The sequence below is a fragment of the Electrona antarctica genome (assembly GCF_951216825.1).
Source record: "Electrona antarctica genome assembly, chromosome: 14".
NCBI lineage: Eukaryota > Metazoa > Chordata > Actinopteri > Myctophiformes > Myctophidae > Electrona > Electrona antarctica.
Window position 1 is genome coordinate 14,064,065 of NC_136795.1, and position 18,581 is coordinate 14,082,645.

Genomic DNA, 18,581 nt, shown 5'->3' on the forward strand with positions numbered 1-18,581 from the left:
CAAAACTTTTCAGGAAATGTAAAAAAGTGAGTTTAATGTAATTTAATGTTGTTTAATGCAATCAGATAGGAATTTTCTGTTTGGATGTATGGGCTGTCAAGGCCAGAAAGTAGTTTTTTGTCACTCAGTAGGCCTTCTGCATAACTTCCGATATGATGATGATGTTACATGCATACTCTCTATATACCCACCACACGCTCTTGTTAACCATCACACCTGAGTATTGTTTCAGTGCCTTAATTTTGATGAACAATAGTTTGTGGTGCATGTGTTCAAAAGGCAAATTTCTATTTGGCAAGCTTTTCCATGTGACCCATGCTGGCCTGTCGCTGTCCATATTTGGTGGTGCTGACCATCGATTGGGAAGCACAAAAGTATGAGGCACACACATTAGTTGCACTGCGATTGGTGTGGGGTTGCCTGCTGCCTACACACCTGTCAATTGTGTGCCCCATGCGTATGTGCTCCAAGGATGTTTTTGTTCAGTGCAGCAATCATTTCAGGCCCTCAAAAAATATGGAATTTAAAAATTCCAAAAAGGTAGCACATCCAAAAATGTATTAAATGGCGGACAAAGTACTCACATTTCCATTTCTTTATTGGCTCACACCAAAAAGGAACGCTGGGTTACTGTCATTGTGCTCCGTCTTTCCAATCACTTTTATCTGAAAAGAATAATTAATCTAAGTCTAACTCTAACTAACTCTGCTACTGTACATAAACGTGAACATTGTGACAAGAGGTAAATGAAAAAGTGGTCTGTCTTTTTCTGTACATAAACATTGAATTCTACAATGGCATTGATTTTCCAAATAATTGAGTACACAATATCGAATGATGTGAGTCAGCTGCAAAGTAATGGACTGTAATGTAACAGTCTTATCCTTATATTGCATTAGGCAGATTTCTGTAAAAATTGAGTATCCCTCTCACAAGTTAATACAGATTATTAATAGATGCTATATTCTTATAGGTTCCATGCCGCATAGCCTACTGCTACTGTCTCTTCCCACTCTCATTAATTAATTTAAGAGTCATTATAAAGTGTCATACAGTAATTTATGTCACTTTAAAAGCAAAGTTGAGTCTTTGACAACTTGATAATTAAGCCTACTATGTCATGTTTATGACAGGTGTCAAGCCTAGTGTTACCATCAGAGCCAGGCAAGTATCTACCATATTTTTGTGACGCAGTAACTAAAAGCAACCACCAGGTGTCCTCATTCATCCAGTCTATGAAGAGCAGATTTCACTTAAGTCTGTTTTTGTTTAAAGGCGTAGTGAAATAAAAAATGTTTTTCACACTTTTAGACCATATCTGTGGTCATGATATGGGCATACCTAACAATGGATGCCAAATTCAAATTTTTGTGTTTTTATATCAAAGGTCCATAGAAATATTTTTGAGTGGTGCAAACCACTCCAACAACCAGCTTTGTCTGTATGTGTCTGTGTATGTGTGTACCTGTGGGGCCACGTACAGATGAGCATGGTTGCTATGGTTAGTGTGTGACGTAGTGTGTGAACAGTTGCACCACTCAGTTCACACGGGTGTGATTTTTTAATTACTTCCTGAAAACGAAAACGTGCTGCGTGATGACGTGTAGATACACATCGATAAAAGCCAATAAAAATGAAGCTCACCCGTTTGTTTCCCATGCTTCATTTGACCTCCTCCACAGCTGGTTTTGATTAAAGATTAAAGAACTACATCCAGACAGTGTATTACTTGTTTTAAACGTAATCATCACGCTAAAATATGTATATAGGTTGTGTATAGGTTAGAAATAATCCGCTGGCTTTTCCCAATGTCTCCCTGCGTTTCAGAGTTCAGAGATAGCGGGGGGCCTGATTGTTGAGGGCTTTGTATGTAATGGTGAGTATTTTGAAGTCAATTAAAACACTTTAATTGGGGTTATTTAATCCATTACATTATAGCGCCCATTCGATTTATAAACACGGACCCCTTTTCCGGACGGACTTCCGGTCCGTGTTGATGTGTGTGTAGCAGCTAACAATAGCCACACCACTCTAGAGTCGATCGGGAGACAAGAATAAATCTATCGCGACTAGCGACTGGACCGCGGAGCGCCGTCTAACACAGGATCTTTTTTCATAATTAGACGGGATTTAGATCGCGAGTTATGAACGTTTTAAGATTTTCGTTTTCATCAGCTAAACAGGGGAGGGAGTTTTTCGATGACGTCTCACTCTTGCGCATCACCGAGGATTGCCCAACAGGCGCTCCCAGGCTGTGGAGCCATGCGATCCGTTCTCATATCAATAAACTTCGTCTTTTGGACAAGACTTCGTCCTGAGCGTCGGGCGTTACTAATAGAAAGGACAAAGAACTTCGTCCTGGGCGATGGGAGTGTTTTAAGTACTTGACTGGGAGCCAGTGAGTCACGGGGGACAGGTACTGATAGGTCCTTGGATCAGGTTCAGGTGGCAGAGTTTTTCTGAGAACCTTAGTGGTGACGACGTACAGGAGGCTATTGCAGTAGTCGAGTCTGGATGTGATAAAGGCATGGATGAGTGTCTCAGCAGCTGTGTGTGATATCATGGGACGAAGGCAGGCGATGTTGCTGAGGTGAAAGAAGGCAGTTTTGGTGATCTGGTTGACATGGAGCTGGAAGGAGAGGGTGGGGTCGAGGATGACACCTCGAGGATGACACAGAGGTTGCGAACTTGGGTGGAAGGGGTGACAGTGGAGCCATCAATAGTGAGGGAGAAGTCATGAGAGGATGAGGGAGTCAGGGCCAATAATGAGTATTTCAGATTTATTGCAGTTAAGCTTTAGAAAGTTAAGTTTGCATCCATGTATCCATCCATTGTTATAGTTACTACTGTGTGTGTGTGTGTGTGTGTGTGTGTGTGTGTGTGTGTGTGTGTGTGTGCACGCGCATCCCAATCAGGAGGTTCACATGGCCACGCCGCCCAACAGTGCCACGCAGGGGTCAACCAGGTCACCCACCGCTACTGCCGCTGTCTGTACTCAAATGGACACACACCCACACACACACACGGACAGACATAGGTAGCCGTTAGTTGGAGCGGTTAGGCACCGCTCAAAAAGAGTCTTAAAAACTCTGTGTCTCTACTCTCCTTCAAAACCGTTCTAAAAGAGCACCTACGGGTGGCTGCGATTTGTAACTGGCCCCTGTAAAAGAATGGGAGGCTCCGCTGAAGATCTATGACTGACTAAAACTAATCAAATTAATACACAGATGTTTATGGCTTTCAATTTCCCATGAGTCTTAAAAACATCAAATTTCAGACAAATTAAAGGGGATAGTTCAGATTTTTAACTTAAGCTGTATGAAATACTTCTGCTCTGGTTTTGGTCAATATTAAATATTAATATATTCAGTAATTTCCCTTAATTCAAATATCACTTCTTTTTTTGTTTTGTTGTGATGATAATCCTCCCTATATAGAGTGTGCTGACCATATAAGGAGTTCCTCCCTGTCCCCAGTTAACCCCTGGGGGTCAAAAAACCTTAGGTTTCGTTTTTGGCTAGGTGGCCCAGGCTTCATCCAATCAGGATAGAGAGGGGCGTTCTGCCAATCATGTTCGAGTGGGGGCGGGCCTTGGTGTGTGTGCTGTTGGCCTGTCGCATGTCCCCCCACTGTAGTGTGCACATCTTGTTACCGGGCGGACCGGGGTTTTTTCCATATCAGCCAAATCACTGAATGCTCCTTTAAGTAGTTCCGGTCATTTTCTGGGGGGCACTGGGGCCACGCAATAAAAGTAAATTAATCCACAAAACTAACGTCATTTGTATTGTTGACCTATTTCTAAAATATTAGCGCAACTTTCGTTCAACTTTGACCCCTCTATCACATGGAACTATTTGTTGGGCGTAGTGATATGGACACAAAAATAAATAAAAAATGTGATAGAGGGGTGATAGAGGGGTCAAAAATTAACGAAAGTTGCACTAATATTTAAGTTTTTGTGGATTAATTTACGTTTAATGCGTGGCCCCCTGTGCTCCCCACACAACTACTTAATATTTCACCAAAACCAGAGCAGAACTCCCACCACGGGACTCGGGCAATCAATTAATACAGTTGATCTGAAAATCTGAACTATCCCTTTAAGACGTTAAAATTCAGATTTAAGACTTTTTAAGGACCCACGGAAGGTCGAAACATGTTTGCAGCTGCCTTTTAATTAAATAAAGGCTTTTCTCTTTTTTACTCCTTAGTGCCCGGTCCATGTTCTGTAACTGTTACACTTTAGCGTGTAATCACTAAAATATTTGCTGCCTGCAGCTGGTGCAAGAATATGGCTTCTCCCCAGTGTGGATCCCGAGGTGTCTTGGTGTACACTGAAGGATTTAACACGCACATACTTCAGCAGAACGCTTTCTCTCCTGTGTGGGTCCTCATGTGAAATTGCCAATTTCAGATTTGTTTCACAATAAATTCCACAAACCTTTGTTGTCCTGAGTTTGCATGTGAACCTTCAAGCTTTCCTCTGACTCCAATTGTTTCCCCATGTTCGTCACCTGCGCTGTACAGTCATTCACCTTCTGCATTATCATCCCCACCCTCAACTGCCTGAGTGGTTACAGCAAGTGTATTTTCTTGAATGCAGCATTTGTGTCGTTTTAAATAAGAGTAATCACTGTAGAATTTGTTGCAGGTGGTGCAAGAGTATGGCTTCTCGCCAGAGTGGATCCTGAGGTGTTTTTTCACATGTTGGCGCGTTCTAAAGGATTTACCACACACGCTGCAGCTGAACGGTTTCTCTCCGGTGTGGCTTCTCATGTGAGTTTCCAGATGCGAGTTGTTCATAAAACACTTGCCACAAACTCCACAAACCTTTCTATAATACTTGTGAGTTTTCAGATGAAGCTTCAAGCTTTCCGTTGAGCCAGTGGTTACAGCAAGTGTTTTGTCTTGTAAACAATTGTGATGTTTTGAATGAGTGTAATCACTGAAGCATTTGTTGCAGGTGGAGCAGGAGTATGGTTTCTCTCCAGTGTGGACCCTGAGGTGTCTTTTCATATTTTGCCGATGGCTGAAGGATTTACCACACACGCTGCAGCTGAACGGTTTCTCTCCTGTGTGGGTCCTCATGTGTTTTACCAGATCCGAGCTCTGCTTGCCACAAATTTCACAAATTTTGTTGCTATTCCTGTGAGTTTGCAGATGAAGCTTCAAGCTTTCCTCTGACTCAAATTGTGTCCCGCAAACCCCACAGAGGTCCTCAGTGTGAGTTTTAGTGTGATTCACAAGAGACACCATGGAGTGAAACTCGGCCCCACACACTTTACACATGTTCTGTAACTGTTGCTTGTCCTTCACCTCTGCTCTACCATCCCCATCTTCAACAGCAGGAGTGGTTACAGCAGGTGTTTTGTCTTGTAAACACTTGTGACGTTTTAATGTAGTGTAATCACTGTAGCATTTGTTGCAGGTGTTGCAGGAGTATGGCTTCTCCCCAGTGTGGACCCTGAGGTGTCTTGTCATATTGTGGCGACAGTTGAAGGATTTACCACATTCATTGCAAGTGAACGGTTTCTCTCCTGTGTGGCTCCTCATGTGCATCTCCAAACTGCGAGAACTGCCAAAGCATTTCTCACAGACATTGCAAACTCTTGCTTTAAAATTATTGTGAGTTTTCAGGTGAAGTTTAAAATCCTCCTCAGTCTCAAAGTGCCTCCCACACAGCCCACATACATCTTTAGGGTGAATTTTCAGATGATTCAACAATGAGACCTTGTGGTGAAAGGATTTCCCACACACTTTACAAATGCAGGATTGTAGCTTTTTCTTCATCCGTGGTGTCTTTAAAGTTAGTGTGCGATGCCTCAACTCTTCAGTTCTGTCACTGTTTCCATCTTGAAAGGCTTCACTGTCACTGTCTGTGTCTTGAGTAGCATCGCTCAGCCTCCAGTCCGTGTCGTTGTCATTTTCAGCCTCAGAGAATCCTGGAGATGGGACCTCTTCATCAGTCTGAAGCTCTACTGAAGTGGCAGGTAGAGGTTCTTCCTCTTTAGATATTTCACGTTCATTTTTCTCACACTGAGGAGTGAATGTGTCATGGGTGGTGTCATCCTCTGGTCTTATGTCCTGGCTGCTGCTCAAAGGTTCCTTGTGGCTCCTCTCAGTCTGCAGGGACTCTGGGCTCTTCTGCCTCGGACTGGAATTCCACTCCTGCTGCTGCTCAGTGAGGAGATCCTCCTCCCACACAGAGAGGTTGAGCTGTGCTTCCTCTGAGGAGCAGAAAAGGAGAAGAGAACATTCAGCAATGATGCGTGCGTGCATACCAAAATACAGACGGATATTAATTTAGAAACCACATACCTCCTCAGAACAAATCACACTCAAGGCCAGCTAGCAGTATTTCAAACCTGGCCTTGAGTGTGATTTGGTTTTTGTTATGAATGTAACAACAATGGCTTTGATTTCAGCATGCATGCTAACTTTCCAGGAAGAGAAATGCTGTAGTTTCTATTAGCATTTGTGCTTCCCTGGTCAATTGGTGATGACATTTGTGGTGATCAGAAGAAGTTTTGATAAATGAAGTCCAGCTGTCATTCCAAGCCCCTTTGCCCGGAAAGAAAGACGTCCGGGTGCAGCTCGTGAAAAAGTGGAGATAATTGACTAAATACACGTTTTGTGCCAGAACTTTCACATGGATATGAAACTAGAGGACTTTGGAATTATTTAATGGGTGAGTACAAACAGAGCATTTATCACATTTATGCCGCGCATGTTTCATTTCTACCAGGAGCGGGTGCAAGCGATGCCTGTGATACAGAATTTACGAAGTATATGAATGATCACAGTAGGTCTAGGTTCTAGCATAGCCCCTTTCGGGACCCTCGGTTAGCTTTTCTTAATTTTGGACGCGCTACCCTAGGGTCCCTGACAGCTTATTCCGCCCTCCATGGGATGCAGATTTACATCGGCGCCGCTTGAGTGTTGGTGAGATGTTTCAAAGATGCATAACACAGCTATAGGAGACAATGGAAACGTGTACGAAACCGCATTAACCGCTGATGCCGTTAAGTCTTTTTACGTTTCTGTTGTCTCCTATAGCTGTGTTATGCATCTTTGAAACATCTCACCAACACTCAAGCGGCACCGCCGATCTCCGTGAACAGTAAATCTGCATCCCATGGAGGGTGGAATAAGCTGTCAGGGACCCTAGGGTAGCGCGTCCAAAATTCAGAAAAGCTAACCGAGGGGGCCGAAAGGGGCTAGGTTCTAGCAGTGGTTCTCAACCAACCCTTCAGGGACCCCCAGTTTGACATGCATTAGTCTACGGACCTCCATTTAATGGCATTTCTATCTCTGAGACCCCAATTTATATTGTAAAATCAATGTTAATTTAACTCATTTGGTTCCATTTGTACACTCTCAGAGTTACAGAACCATAATGGTCCATTTGGTTGCAAACTATAATTTAGCTGGGGACCCCCTGGAACTCCCTCAAGGACCCCTGGGGGTCCCCGGACCTGCTATAGTGTACAAGTACATGATCAGCTAAGCTGATGAAAATGCAGCACACTGCACACCACTGGTGAGGACCGAAGCTAAGGTTGAGAGCAGTTTAATTAAAGGCTGGTGAGCAGGTCACGCACGCGAGCGCGCGCGCGCGCACACACACACACACACACAGCACAGCACAAGCTCTGGACCAGAGCTAAGCAGTAAGCACAGCACTAGAGTTATGGTAGCCTCGTGGAGTCGTGGAAGACTTTTTGATCTGTGGTTTAACATGCTACATCATCCAACACATACCTGATATTGTAAGCCTGTTTAACTTGATCTGTGGTTTTATAATCGCATTGCCATCGACTCCGAGCATCTTGCACTCCTCGTAGCCTGCGATCGTCTTTTCAACAGCTTCCAAGATCTCATCAGCAGCCGCAGACAGAAACTGCTTCACAAGCACCCGAAGACCTTGCATTTTACTCATCTTGGTGTGTAGTTAAAGGCTCTGCCTCTGATCACACTGATTCTCTCTGATCATAAACACAGTTCTGACGATGTAAAACTACGCCGCTCCAGCAGCAAAATGGCTCTGTCGTCTTCTTCGGGGTTTTACATCTATTCTGTTGGAGTTTGTATCCGCGTCGCATTATCGCCACCCTTTGGTATATATCTGCGTTACAGAGCAAACACACAACGCACAAGCAGCCAGCTCGAGTCCCATCGAGCTTACAAATTACATTACAAAAGAGTTGTCTTGTTACCTTACAGAACACCTCAAGGAGGTGTCATTTCCAAATCACATGACCTGCTCCACAAGAGTCCACGTGATGTCTTAACTCCTGAAGAACAGACTGGGAAGACTCCAAGGTATGTTCGTTCTTTCTCCTCTTTCATAATTATTTAACACTAGAGCGGTGCCCAACGGGCACTGGCCTACTTGGAAATGCATGCCCCACCACAGTTATGTCCCTTTTATGCCCATATATGGAGTTCTACTGTATGTAGGACTAGTAGCATGCCAAAGTTTGTGTTATTGCCATTGAGAATCCATTGGGCGTTTAAGTTAAAGGTATATTCAGTGATTTCACTTAATTCAAATATCACTTATTTTTTTGTTTTGTTGTGATAATCCTCCCTACTATAGAGTGTGCTGACCATATAAGGAGTTCCTCCCTGTCCCCAGTTAACCCATGGGGTCAAAAGACCGTAGGTTTAGTTTTTGGCTAGGTGGCCCAGCCTTCATCCAATCAGGATAGAGAGGGCCTTCCTCCAATCACGATCGAGCGGTGGCGGGCCTTGGTGCACGTGCTGTTGGCCCGTCGCCTGTCCCCCCCACTGTAGTGCGTGCATGTGCACATCTTGTTACCGGGGAGGACCAGGGGGTTTTCCAAATCCCCCAAATCACTGAATGCTCCTTTAAATACTGGGGGGTCATATTTTGACAGCAGAAACTGCCTGTCATAATTTCACCCCCCTCCCTATTCCAAAGCCCCCCCAGGTACATTAGATATTTAAACTATTTTCAGCAATGGTACAATTATTTTTTCAATGGGTAGATCTTGTTGAGCTCGTCATTTTGAAAGTAGATCTCACGTCATAAATGTGTGGGCACCCCTGATGTAGGACTAGTAGCATGCCAAAGTTTGTGCTATTGCCATTGAGAATGCATTGGGCGTTTAAGTTAAATAACTCAGAAACTACAAATCATTTCAAAGTAAAAAGTTCCAGCATGTGTCTCCACAGTAAGCTGAATTATAAAATGTGTGAATAGAGTTTCTAGGTGAAAGTAATTTTTTGACGTGCCATAGAGCTGCCATTGAGCCCCATTATACATTTCTCAAATTTGAAAGCACTATATTTCTAAAACTATGAAACATTTCAAATATTTCTTTTCAGGCAAACCGTGTCCACCGTAAGATGAACCTAAGGTTTGAATGGGGTTTCTAGGTGTAAGTATGTAGGACTAGTAGCATGCCAAAGTTTGTGCTATTGCCATTGAGAATGCATTGGGCGTTTAAGTTAAATACGGGGAGGACATATTTTGACAGCAAACTGCCTGTCATATTTTCTCCCTATTCCAAAGCCCCCCCACCCCCCCCCCCCCCCCCCCCAGGTACATTATATATTGAAACTATTTTCAGCAATGGTACACTTATTTTTTCAGTGGGTAGATCTTGTTGAGCTGGTCATTTTGAAAGTAGATCTCACGTCATAAAAGTGTGGGCACCCCTGTTCTAGCCCCTAGGATGACCTGAGGCCCACCACTTAAAAACCACATGCTACGGTGTCCAAATCTGAATTTAGGTGCTCAAATGAACTCAAACTGAAGCAATACAGTAAAGGTCAACACTTCCTCCTGGGTCATTTTAGGGGCTGAGACCTCCAGTAAAAGGCCTAAATACTCTCCAAGAGTTGGGGAACAACATATCAAGACAGTGGAGTGGTAGGCCCTTGGATTGACCCAGGACCAGTGATTAAATGTACCCCACTGAAAAATAGCAGATCTACAAGCTCGTAGCGTGGCACTCTGTGCCGCACTAAGAGCTTGTAGATCTGCCCAAAGTTGAAGGGCTTCAACCTTGGGTACTGGGTAGCTGAAGTTGAAGCTCTGCCCTTCAACTTTGGGCACTTTTACATGTAGGCTGACCCAAAGTTGAAACAGTTGCAAGGGGGACATCTTTGGGCATGGGGTCCTCATCGTTGGATATGTTGTTCCCACAACCAAGAAGAGTATTTTACCCTTTACTGGAGGTCCTAGGCCCTAAAATGACCCCATGAGGAAGCGTTGACCTTTACTGAATTGCTTCAGTTTCAGTTCATTTGACCACCTAACTTCAGATTTGGGCATAATTACACCATTGCTTCAGTTTCAGTTCATTTGACAACCTTCTTTCAACTTTGGGCACTTTTACATGTAGGCTGACCCAAAGTTGAAACAGTTGCCAGGGGGACATCTTTGGGCCTGGGGTCCTCATCATTGGATATGTTGTTCCCACAACCGAGAAGAGTATTTTACCCTTTACTGGAGGTCCTAGGCCCTAAAATGACCCCATGAGGAAGCGTTGACCTTTACTGAATTGCTTCAGTTTCAGGTCATTTGACCACCTAACTTCAGATTTGGGCACCCTAACATGTGGTCTTTAAGTGGTGGGCCTGTGGTCATCTTAGTGGCTAGGAGGTCCAGTGAAAGGCCTACATACTCTCCCAAGATGGAGGAACAACATTTTACAATCTGGGAACCCTAGGCCTTTGTATGGCTACAGTGCGACTGGTTCAATCCTACCCTACATCTAGGCCTAAGACGTGACACCTCAAAGTGGGGTACATTGCATCCACTGGTCAATCCAAGGGCCTACCACGTACTCCACTCTCTTGATATGTTCTTTCCCAACTCTTGGAGAGTATGTAGGCCTTTCCCTGGACCTTCAGGGAAAGTCCTACATTGTAGGACTAGTAGCATGCCAAAGTTTGTGCTATTGCCATTGAGAATGCATTGGGCGTTTAAGTTAAATAACTCAGAAACTACAAATCATTTCAAAGTAAAAAGTTCCAGCATGTGTCTCCACAGTAAGCTGAATTATAAAATGTGTATAGAGTTTCTAGGTGAAAGTAATTTTTTGACGTGCCATAGAGCTGCCATTGAGCCCCATTATAAATTTCTCAAATTTGAAAGCACTATACGTATACACTGACACCACGCTAGACAGGAACGCCCAAAAACGTCAAATCCGGGGTAAGAATTTACCCCGGAATTTTCTATGGCTGCCAATGCAACTTGGTCCAATCCTTAAACACATACGGACAAACATCTATGCCGATGCTATCTAACTTGCGGAGGTAGCGTGCCTTGTCCACGGGCAACAGATCTTTCAACGTATGGCATTGCAAATACGTTTGATAATCGCTACTCTGCTCAATATTGTTTTGAAAATGCCGCAAATTGCATTGCAGTGAACGAGCGAAAATCACAACTTCCCCCGTTTGTGGGCGGAGTCACAGTTTGAGGCGCTGTTTACGCGCCGTGGTGTCAATGTATATCAGGCATGCCCAATATATGGAGTCTATGCAGATGTCAGAACATCATTGTGAATTGTGATGTCAGAACAGGCCAGCTCAATATACGTGTATGGAGATCTAGCGGTGATCAGGTGTGGGCCCTGTCCTCCAGAGCCTCTGGAGCGTTGCCCATTGGGATCTGACCTACTTGGAATGATGCAAGTTGCAAATGCATGCCCCACCCAGTTATTATGTCTGTGTCCTTTTTATGCACATGGAGTTCTTTGTCAGGCATGCCCAAATATGGAGTCTATGCAGATTTCAGAATGATCAGAACAGGATAGCTCCATATGGAGATCAGGTACAGAGGCCTTTTGTGGCAGTTCTGGACAACCGTGGGTCAGACCGACTCGACACCAGGCACTGCACCCCCTGGGGGTGTGGAACGTGAGTATCGAATTTGAAGTCGGTCGGGCAAACGGTTCTCGAGTTACGTGGATTTCAGACGTACACACACACACACACACACACACACACACACACACAGTCACAGACTTGGTGCATTTATAGACTTGGTGCATTTATAGTTAGATGAATTAGTGTGTGAGTCAAGTGTGGATTTATCACATGTCAACAGTGTTACTACAATATTGTAATAAATAACTTTCAATTTAAATTTTACTTAAGGATATCTAATATTTAGAAGAGTCTTTCTGTAAAAATACCATGTGGTGTTTGGTGATATGCAGCCATGTTGATTTTAGACCTGAAAACAGCAAATATGTTGTTATATGTTACCTGCCAACTGTATTACCCTGCAAAAGTAACTTAGTGGACTAAGAGTAACATAGTTGACACTCATGACATGTTCTTATAGTTTGCAGTAGTTCCTTTAATATTCTAACTGTACAGTAAATAACACTGTTTTCAATTAATATTATAAAAGGTTAAACTTGTTTTTCAGGAAAATGCCACGATTATCCGCTGCAGAAAAGCAGCGTCGGTATCGTACACAGCGAGATGCCGACCCTGCAAAAAGGGAGGCATACCCAGGATGCAGACATGCCTCTAGTAGAGTGAGCCCTCAGACCCTCTGGGGGCTGTACTCCTCTCTTGGCGTATGCCAACTTTATGGCTTCCACAATCCATTGCGAAAGTCTTACCTTTGTCAACATACAGTTTCAATGCCCTAACCGGGCAGAGGCAATTCAGCCTCCTGTCCTCCACCGAGGAGAACGGAGGCGGATGGAACACCGCTAGGTCGACCGGAGGACACACAAATTCTTAGGCACAAAAGCCAGGTTCGGCCTAATTGACACACTGGAGTTGTTCCCACTAAATCTCACGCAGTACGGGCTGACTGAGAGTGAATGCATGTCACTAGCACGCTTTGCAGTTGTCAGGGCAACCAACAGTGCGGTCTTAAGCCAGAGAAACTTCAGGTCCACCTTCTCCAGCGGCTCAAAGGCATCCTGTGATAGGGCATCCAGTACCAGAGTCAGATCCCACGACGGGACCAGAGACCTGGAAACCGGACAGGCACGAACCAGCAGGTGTTCTCCCACTGTCTTGCCATTTATGCCGACGTGGTATGCAGAAATGGCTGCCAAGTTGACCTTAACGGAAGAGAGGCCTAGGCCTCTATCCAGGATCTCCTGTAGGAAGGTCAGAATGTGCACCACCGATGCCTGGAACGGAACCACCCGAGCAGGTCTAGCCGAGTACCAACGTTCAAGCACGTTCCAAGCCATGCTGTACCGTTGTCTATAGTCGACAGGGCCCTGCACTCAGAATCAAAGCGACGACATTCGGGGACAGGTCCTCGGCGTTCAGGTTCGACCCCTCACGGGCCAGACCCAGAGGTCCAGGTCCTGTGGATGTGGGTGGAAGATCTTGCGAACAGGTCCACCTCGGGCGTCCCAAACTTGTCCCATATCTGGGCCACCACCTCTGCATGTAAGGAACAGCTGTGATAATGGAGTGCACCCCTTCCCCTGTGTTAAAGGGGTGCACTTATAACCCAGTGTCCATATTCTGGTGGGATCATTAGCCAAAAATAGCAGATCTACAAGCTCACAATGCGACACATTGTGAGCTTGTAGATCGGCTATTGTTGGAGATCTGGGGAAAGTGGTCAAAGTACAGTTGTAACTCAAACTCAAGTCCAGTTCTCTAAGACTACAGAGGTTTAAGTGGTTAAAAACCCTTTGTCAGTGTTGTCAATTAAAATTGTCACCGGTAGGGGGAGACACAGAACTATCAACAAAATATCTCTATGGACGTGAAGCCTGTTTCTCATCCATCACAAAAGCAAGAATTAAGCACAAATACTCTGTTCTTCTGTTTTGTATTGGTTGTTGCCATGGATAATGCTAAATTTTTCTTCTTTTTTACTTCAACATGCTATGGTAATAACATCCAAGTGTGGCATGCAGAGAAAGCTCCAGAGAAATGTTTTGGATCACTTTGATCCAATAACACAATGTGCAAAGCTGTTTTCTGTAGACTGGAATTTATTATGTGTTCCTTCTTTATAAAAACATCAACCTCAGACTCTTGCAAAGCTATTCTGTCTACAATCCTTTCTGCACTGCTCTCAAAACATTAAATTTTCTGACTACACTGTTCATTTACTACGACTGACCCCATGTTACATCCCTTTGGAGTTAATACGCTTGTAATTACAACTTCCTCTTCTTGCATATTGTGCCACATACTGTATATATTATTGCTGCATTTGTTTGCAGCCTGGCATGGTGGAAGAAAAACATATATACAGTAGGAGTTCACTCCTGAGATGGGGCCAGCCTATGCTGACTGCGCACAACACCCACGTTTACAGACACATGAGAGAACAGTACATTGGGGCAGTGGTGGCAATTTAAGCCCACCTGGACAGATTACTAGTCTATAACATAGTCATATGTCATATACACAAAAACATCTAATATTAGACACATCAATGCAGGTTTACTATTATGCATACCGTAATACAATTATTAGGCAGATGGCTACGTCAATGTTTGAGTGTTTGGAAACAAAGTTTGTTCCTATCCGTTACCTGACTGTGCCCTGCATGTGTCTATGTTTAGCTCCATACTCTAGGCTGATTACTATCTACTGATCTAGTTGCAGTGATAGGAAAAAAAAATAGGACATTATCAGAAATAGAACAGTTGCCTGGACTCCACAGTCTCTGGAGGGACTTGTGGAGTGCTGTGTCGGTTTCCTCATGTCTGTTCTCTGTCTAGGTTGCCTGTCTGGGAGATCCTGCACTCACAGTGTTCCTGGAATTCACAAAAGGTGCATAAGGCCCCCTGACAAAATGTCAGACGCACTACAATCAAGAGCAGTGACAAGGATTGTGTTAACGCCAACTCTGACGAGGGACCTCTGCTGTAAGCCAGATTTCTCTCGCCCACTCAAGCCCTTCTGTTTCCTTTCCGCCCAAGCTGCCTCTGCCACGCTGAAATGGCTAAATCAATTTAAGGTTTGAAAAAGACTAAACAACACTGAAAATGTATAAACTTTGATCATAAACAATCATCCTTGGTACTTGGCATCTTATTTAGTTGGGCTGTAAAGTATATACATGAATCTGTATTGATTTCCTGTCAAGGCATTTTATTCCTTCTCCCTGTGTATCCGTTTAGCGAGGAATCAGCTGGTACTGTTCACCACACGGACGCCGGACGGTGTAGAAGTAGTATCTGCTGTCCCCCCTGACAAATACTGAGTCAACATCATAGGACAGTCAGAAAGAGATTTAAACCTCACCACTCATCACTGTTAGTTTACTTAGTTACAAATGAAAAACTGGGGGGCACGGTGGCACAGTTGGTAGTGCTGTTGCCTCACAGCTAGAAGGTCCTGGGTTCGATTCCCGCTCGGGACACTGGGCGCTGGCGGCGTGTCTCCTCCTCCGCGCCATCGGTGCCCATACCCGAGGCGGGGTTGGCGAAAGGGCCTTTCTGTGTGGAGTTTGCATGTTCTCCCCGTGTCCCCTAGGGTAGGTAGTTAGGTACCCTCACAAAAAACATGCAGTAATCCTGGTCTCTAAACTGCCTCCCCCTGGTCTGATGGAGGGGAAAGGAACTGGTTGGAATAACGTGTTCCTTCCACGCGCTACGTCCAACCAGGGAAACTCCCCCCTGTCAGGTGTAAAGGAGCAACTTGGACACTCAGGCATGAAGGAAGCATGAGTTCAAGCCCGTTGCTCTCCCCATGTCCCCCATATATGGGGACTAGGTTGGCGGAGGGTGTGTAGAGCCCAGGATCACATTAGATAATTGACACAGGGGTGAAAAATGGGTTACAAAATCGTGGGATAAAAATATATATTTAAAATAAAAATGAAAAAATGAAGGTTTTTCATCATCGCATGCTACCCTGGCTTTGCATGTTGAAGGGACATTATGATCTCTGACACCAAGCAGTGCGAGCACACGCGCATGCATATGTATGTGTGTCCACCCACCCACCATGTCCACCATGCCTCAGTCTGGTCATATTTTGTATTGTGATGTAATAGCAGGGGCAGTACATTGCGTTGTAGTAGTCTCATGAGGAAGCATTTGTTCCTGGAGCTGCAGACAGCACAGTCATGACTCCAGCGACCAGATGGTCTCTGTTGCTCACTAAATCTTGGAAGATGACAATCCCTTCGTACAGAAGAGCCTCACTGGCAATTTACAGTCCCATTTATAGACATAGCTTTACTTACATCACGAGCAGGCCAGGAACACACACAGTGCAGGGGTGGCAGCTATGATGCTGTAATTCTCTGAACAGTATTACTCTCAAAACAATGCACCATCCTTGCTCTTCATTCTGTCATGAAGTACTTAACATGCAGTATCTAGGCATATACACATAGGAAATAGGACTTTCTGCTGGGTCTTTACTATGCATTGTCTATTTGCTTCCTTTTTCACTGAGTGGAGAGCTCAATTGCACAGGATATGAAATCTACATGCATCCTCTCTGTCTGTGCTGTGTCGGTAATTGACTTTGCAACTTGTGAGAGAGAAATAGAAAGGCACCTGCATTTGTGAAGGGAAGTGTGGTATTGCTGCTCTAAAAATAACTTCAAATAACAGTTGCAATGGAGGCCAAAGCTGGAAGGAGATAGCTACAGTACCAACCCCAGAGATGATTATTGCTTATTCACACTCTCTGAAACATGTATTTACAGTACTGACTGCAACAGTAGCTGGAAGCTGACAGCAGCAGCTCAGATTAGCATAGGGCTCGTTGGGGAAAGCAGAAGTCCAATGCAAAAAAAATATATATATATTTGTTTGCATATAGTAGCATTGTAAATCTGCAGAAAGTGTTATCATTCATGTTCAAAACTGTCCTGGACCCAATATACGTAGTTAATACTTTTCATCTGTTAAATGAGGTTATTATAAAGTAATTTATTTTACTGTATTATTATTGTATTATTATATTATTATATTACATATTCATCATATACAATGAAGCATAAACTAGGGCTTAAATGGTTAAAGGATCGTGGGCATTATTTATCAAAGACAACCCATACAAATATTAAATATGGAGTTACAAGGTTTCTGCCCGGCAGCAATGATTCAAAATTAATTTGCATTGACAAGAAAGCCTATTGGCCATTGCCTGCAACCGCCTGCATAATCCTGGTCTAGGAAATAATGAGCTTTTGTGTTTGGGGTGCTGATGGATGGATTTTTACACATTGTTGTTGTCGGCAGTTTAATGAGTGTTCTTTATAACTATGGTTATTTTACAATGTTGTAAAACATGTTTATCGCACATGAAGCCATGTAATGGTTCTCTCTTACTGTATGTGTTTGTTTGAGACAGGCTGTTTACTGGTAAATCTATGATGACTGCTACATATTAGAACTACAAGTTTCTCTCTGTGTCCATAGATGACAAGGCCATCACATTCTGTAGCGGAGACGGAGGAGACCATTTGTAAGTGATAATGCCTTTACTAAACTATTCTCTGGGCAATTCTTGTTGTTAATTTAACTCTGAGAGTGTACAAATTGAACCAAATGGACCCAGGCCATAAGGTCAATTTATTTATTTACAGCATATAGGTCTCATATAGGTCTATAATGTGTTAATATCTCTCATGTCACTCACCAAGCCATTTTTAGTGGGAATGGTCTGAATGTGTTGTCACAACAGCCAAAAAGATTTCAATGGCAGATACACACACAATGAAGGAGGTTGTCTCTCATCATAGGCAGGGATGACAGTGTGGTGAAAGTGTCAGGGTACAATGAGGCAATGTGGCATCATGTAGGGATTGGCATCGTCATTTGGCAGAGTTGGTGCCTAGATGTACAATAGTGGTACCAGCCACTCTACAGTCACCAGTTCATCCCTATAATGTCAGTTCTGGGGTCAAAGGGACATTTGAGTCAGCCTCTCCACACACTCACAACAAATAGAATAAGAAGAGAAAATAGGAGATATACAAGTCAGAATGTGATGTCATGTGGCAGCCAAGTCTATGGACTTTTTATGTTTGTCTGGGGTGCTCCTGACTTCCCAAAAGACGGATGCCAGGATTGAAGTGAATAAAATCAAGTTATTATTTTGTACAAACTGTACATTTTGGATGAACTCCAATCAGACAAGGCCTCACGGCCCCCTGGGATCTTTGGTGTGGCCCCAGGCCCCAGGTTGAGAAACACTGACGTAGATGTACAGTAGTACCAGCCACTCTACACAGCTGGAATACACCCTACACTGTCAGTTCTGGGATCGAACCAGGGAACCTCCCTCTACTTCAAGAGCATTTCCGCCTGCAGATCCTTGGCTCAGACCCATTTTCAGGGCAGCCACAGTAAGGAGGAGGCGAGTTTAATCACTACCACGATAAATCAGTAGTTTTTAGCACTAAGCATCCAAAGTGTGAGTGGTCTGGGTGATTACACACTTTTTTTTGTCTTGTGAAAAGAAGATAAGCTGTGCCTCTCTCCAATATACGTCATGGTCTAGAAATGATAGTAATAACCCAGGTCACTATAGACTAGCTCATGATACATGTCCTCCAGGGTTTAAGTAATGAATTTTACCTTGGCCATTTGGGCTACAAAATGTGTTTTCCATACTCATGGGGGCTGCTTTTGTTA

At 43.9% G+C, this 18,581-nt stretch overlaps 1 protein-coding gene and 1 long non-coding RNA gene across 2 annotated transcripts; one reads left to right on the top strand and one right to left on the bottom strand.

Annotated features, from left to right (window-relative positions):
• Positions 1-4,230: 4,230 nt before the first annotated feature.
• On the bottom strand, positions 4,231-7,007 carry LOC306936334 (uncharacterized protein; the record flags this gene model as incomplete). Its single annotated transcript, XM_079519820.1, has 2 exons — positions 4,231-6,227; positions 6,998-7,007. The coding sequence occupies 2 exons, from the start codon at positions 7,005-7,007 to the stop codon at positions 4,528-4,530; spliced, it is 1,710 nt and encodes a 569-aa protein (XP_079375946.1). The 3' UTR covers positions 4,231-4,527.
• Positions 7,008-7,673: 666 nt separating this feature from the next.
• On the top strand, positions 7,674-14,002 carry LOC306936915. The gene is made up of 3 exons (XR_013791565.1): positions 7,674-7,943; positions 8,224-8,322; positions 12,416-14,002. It is a non-coding gene; the product is annotated as an uncharacterized lncRNA (long non-coding RNA).
• Positions 14,003-18,581: the final 4,579 nt, after the last annotated feature.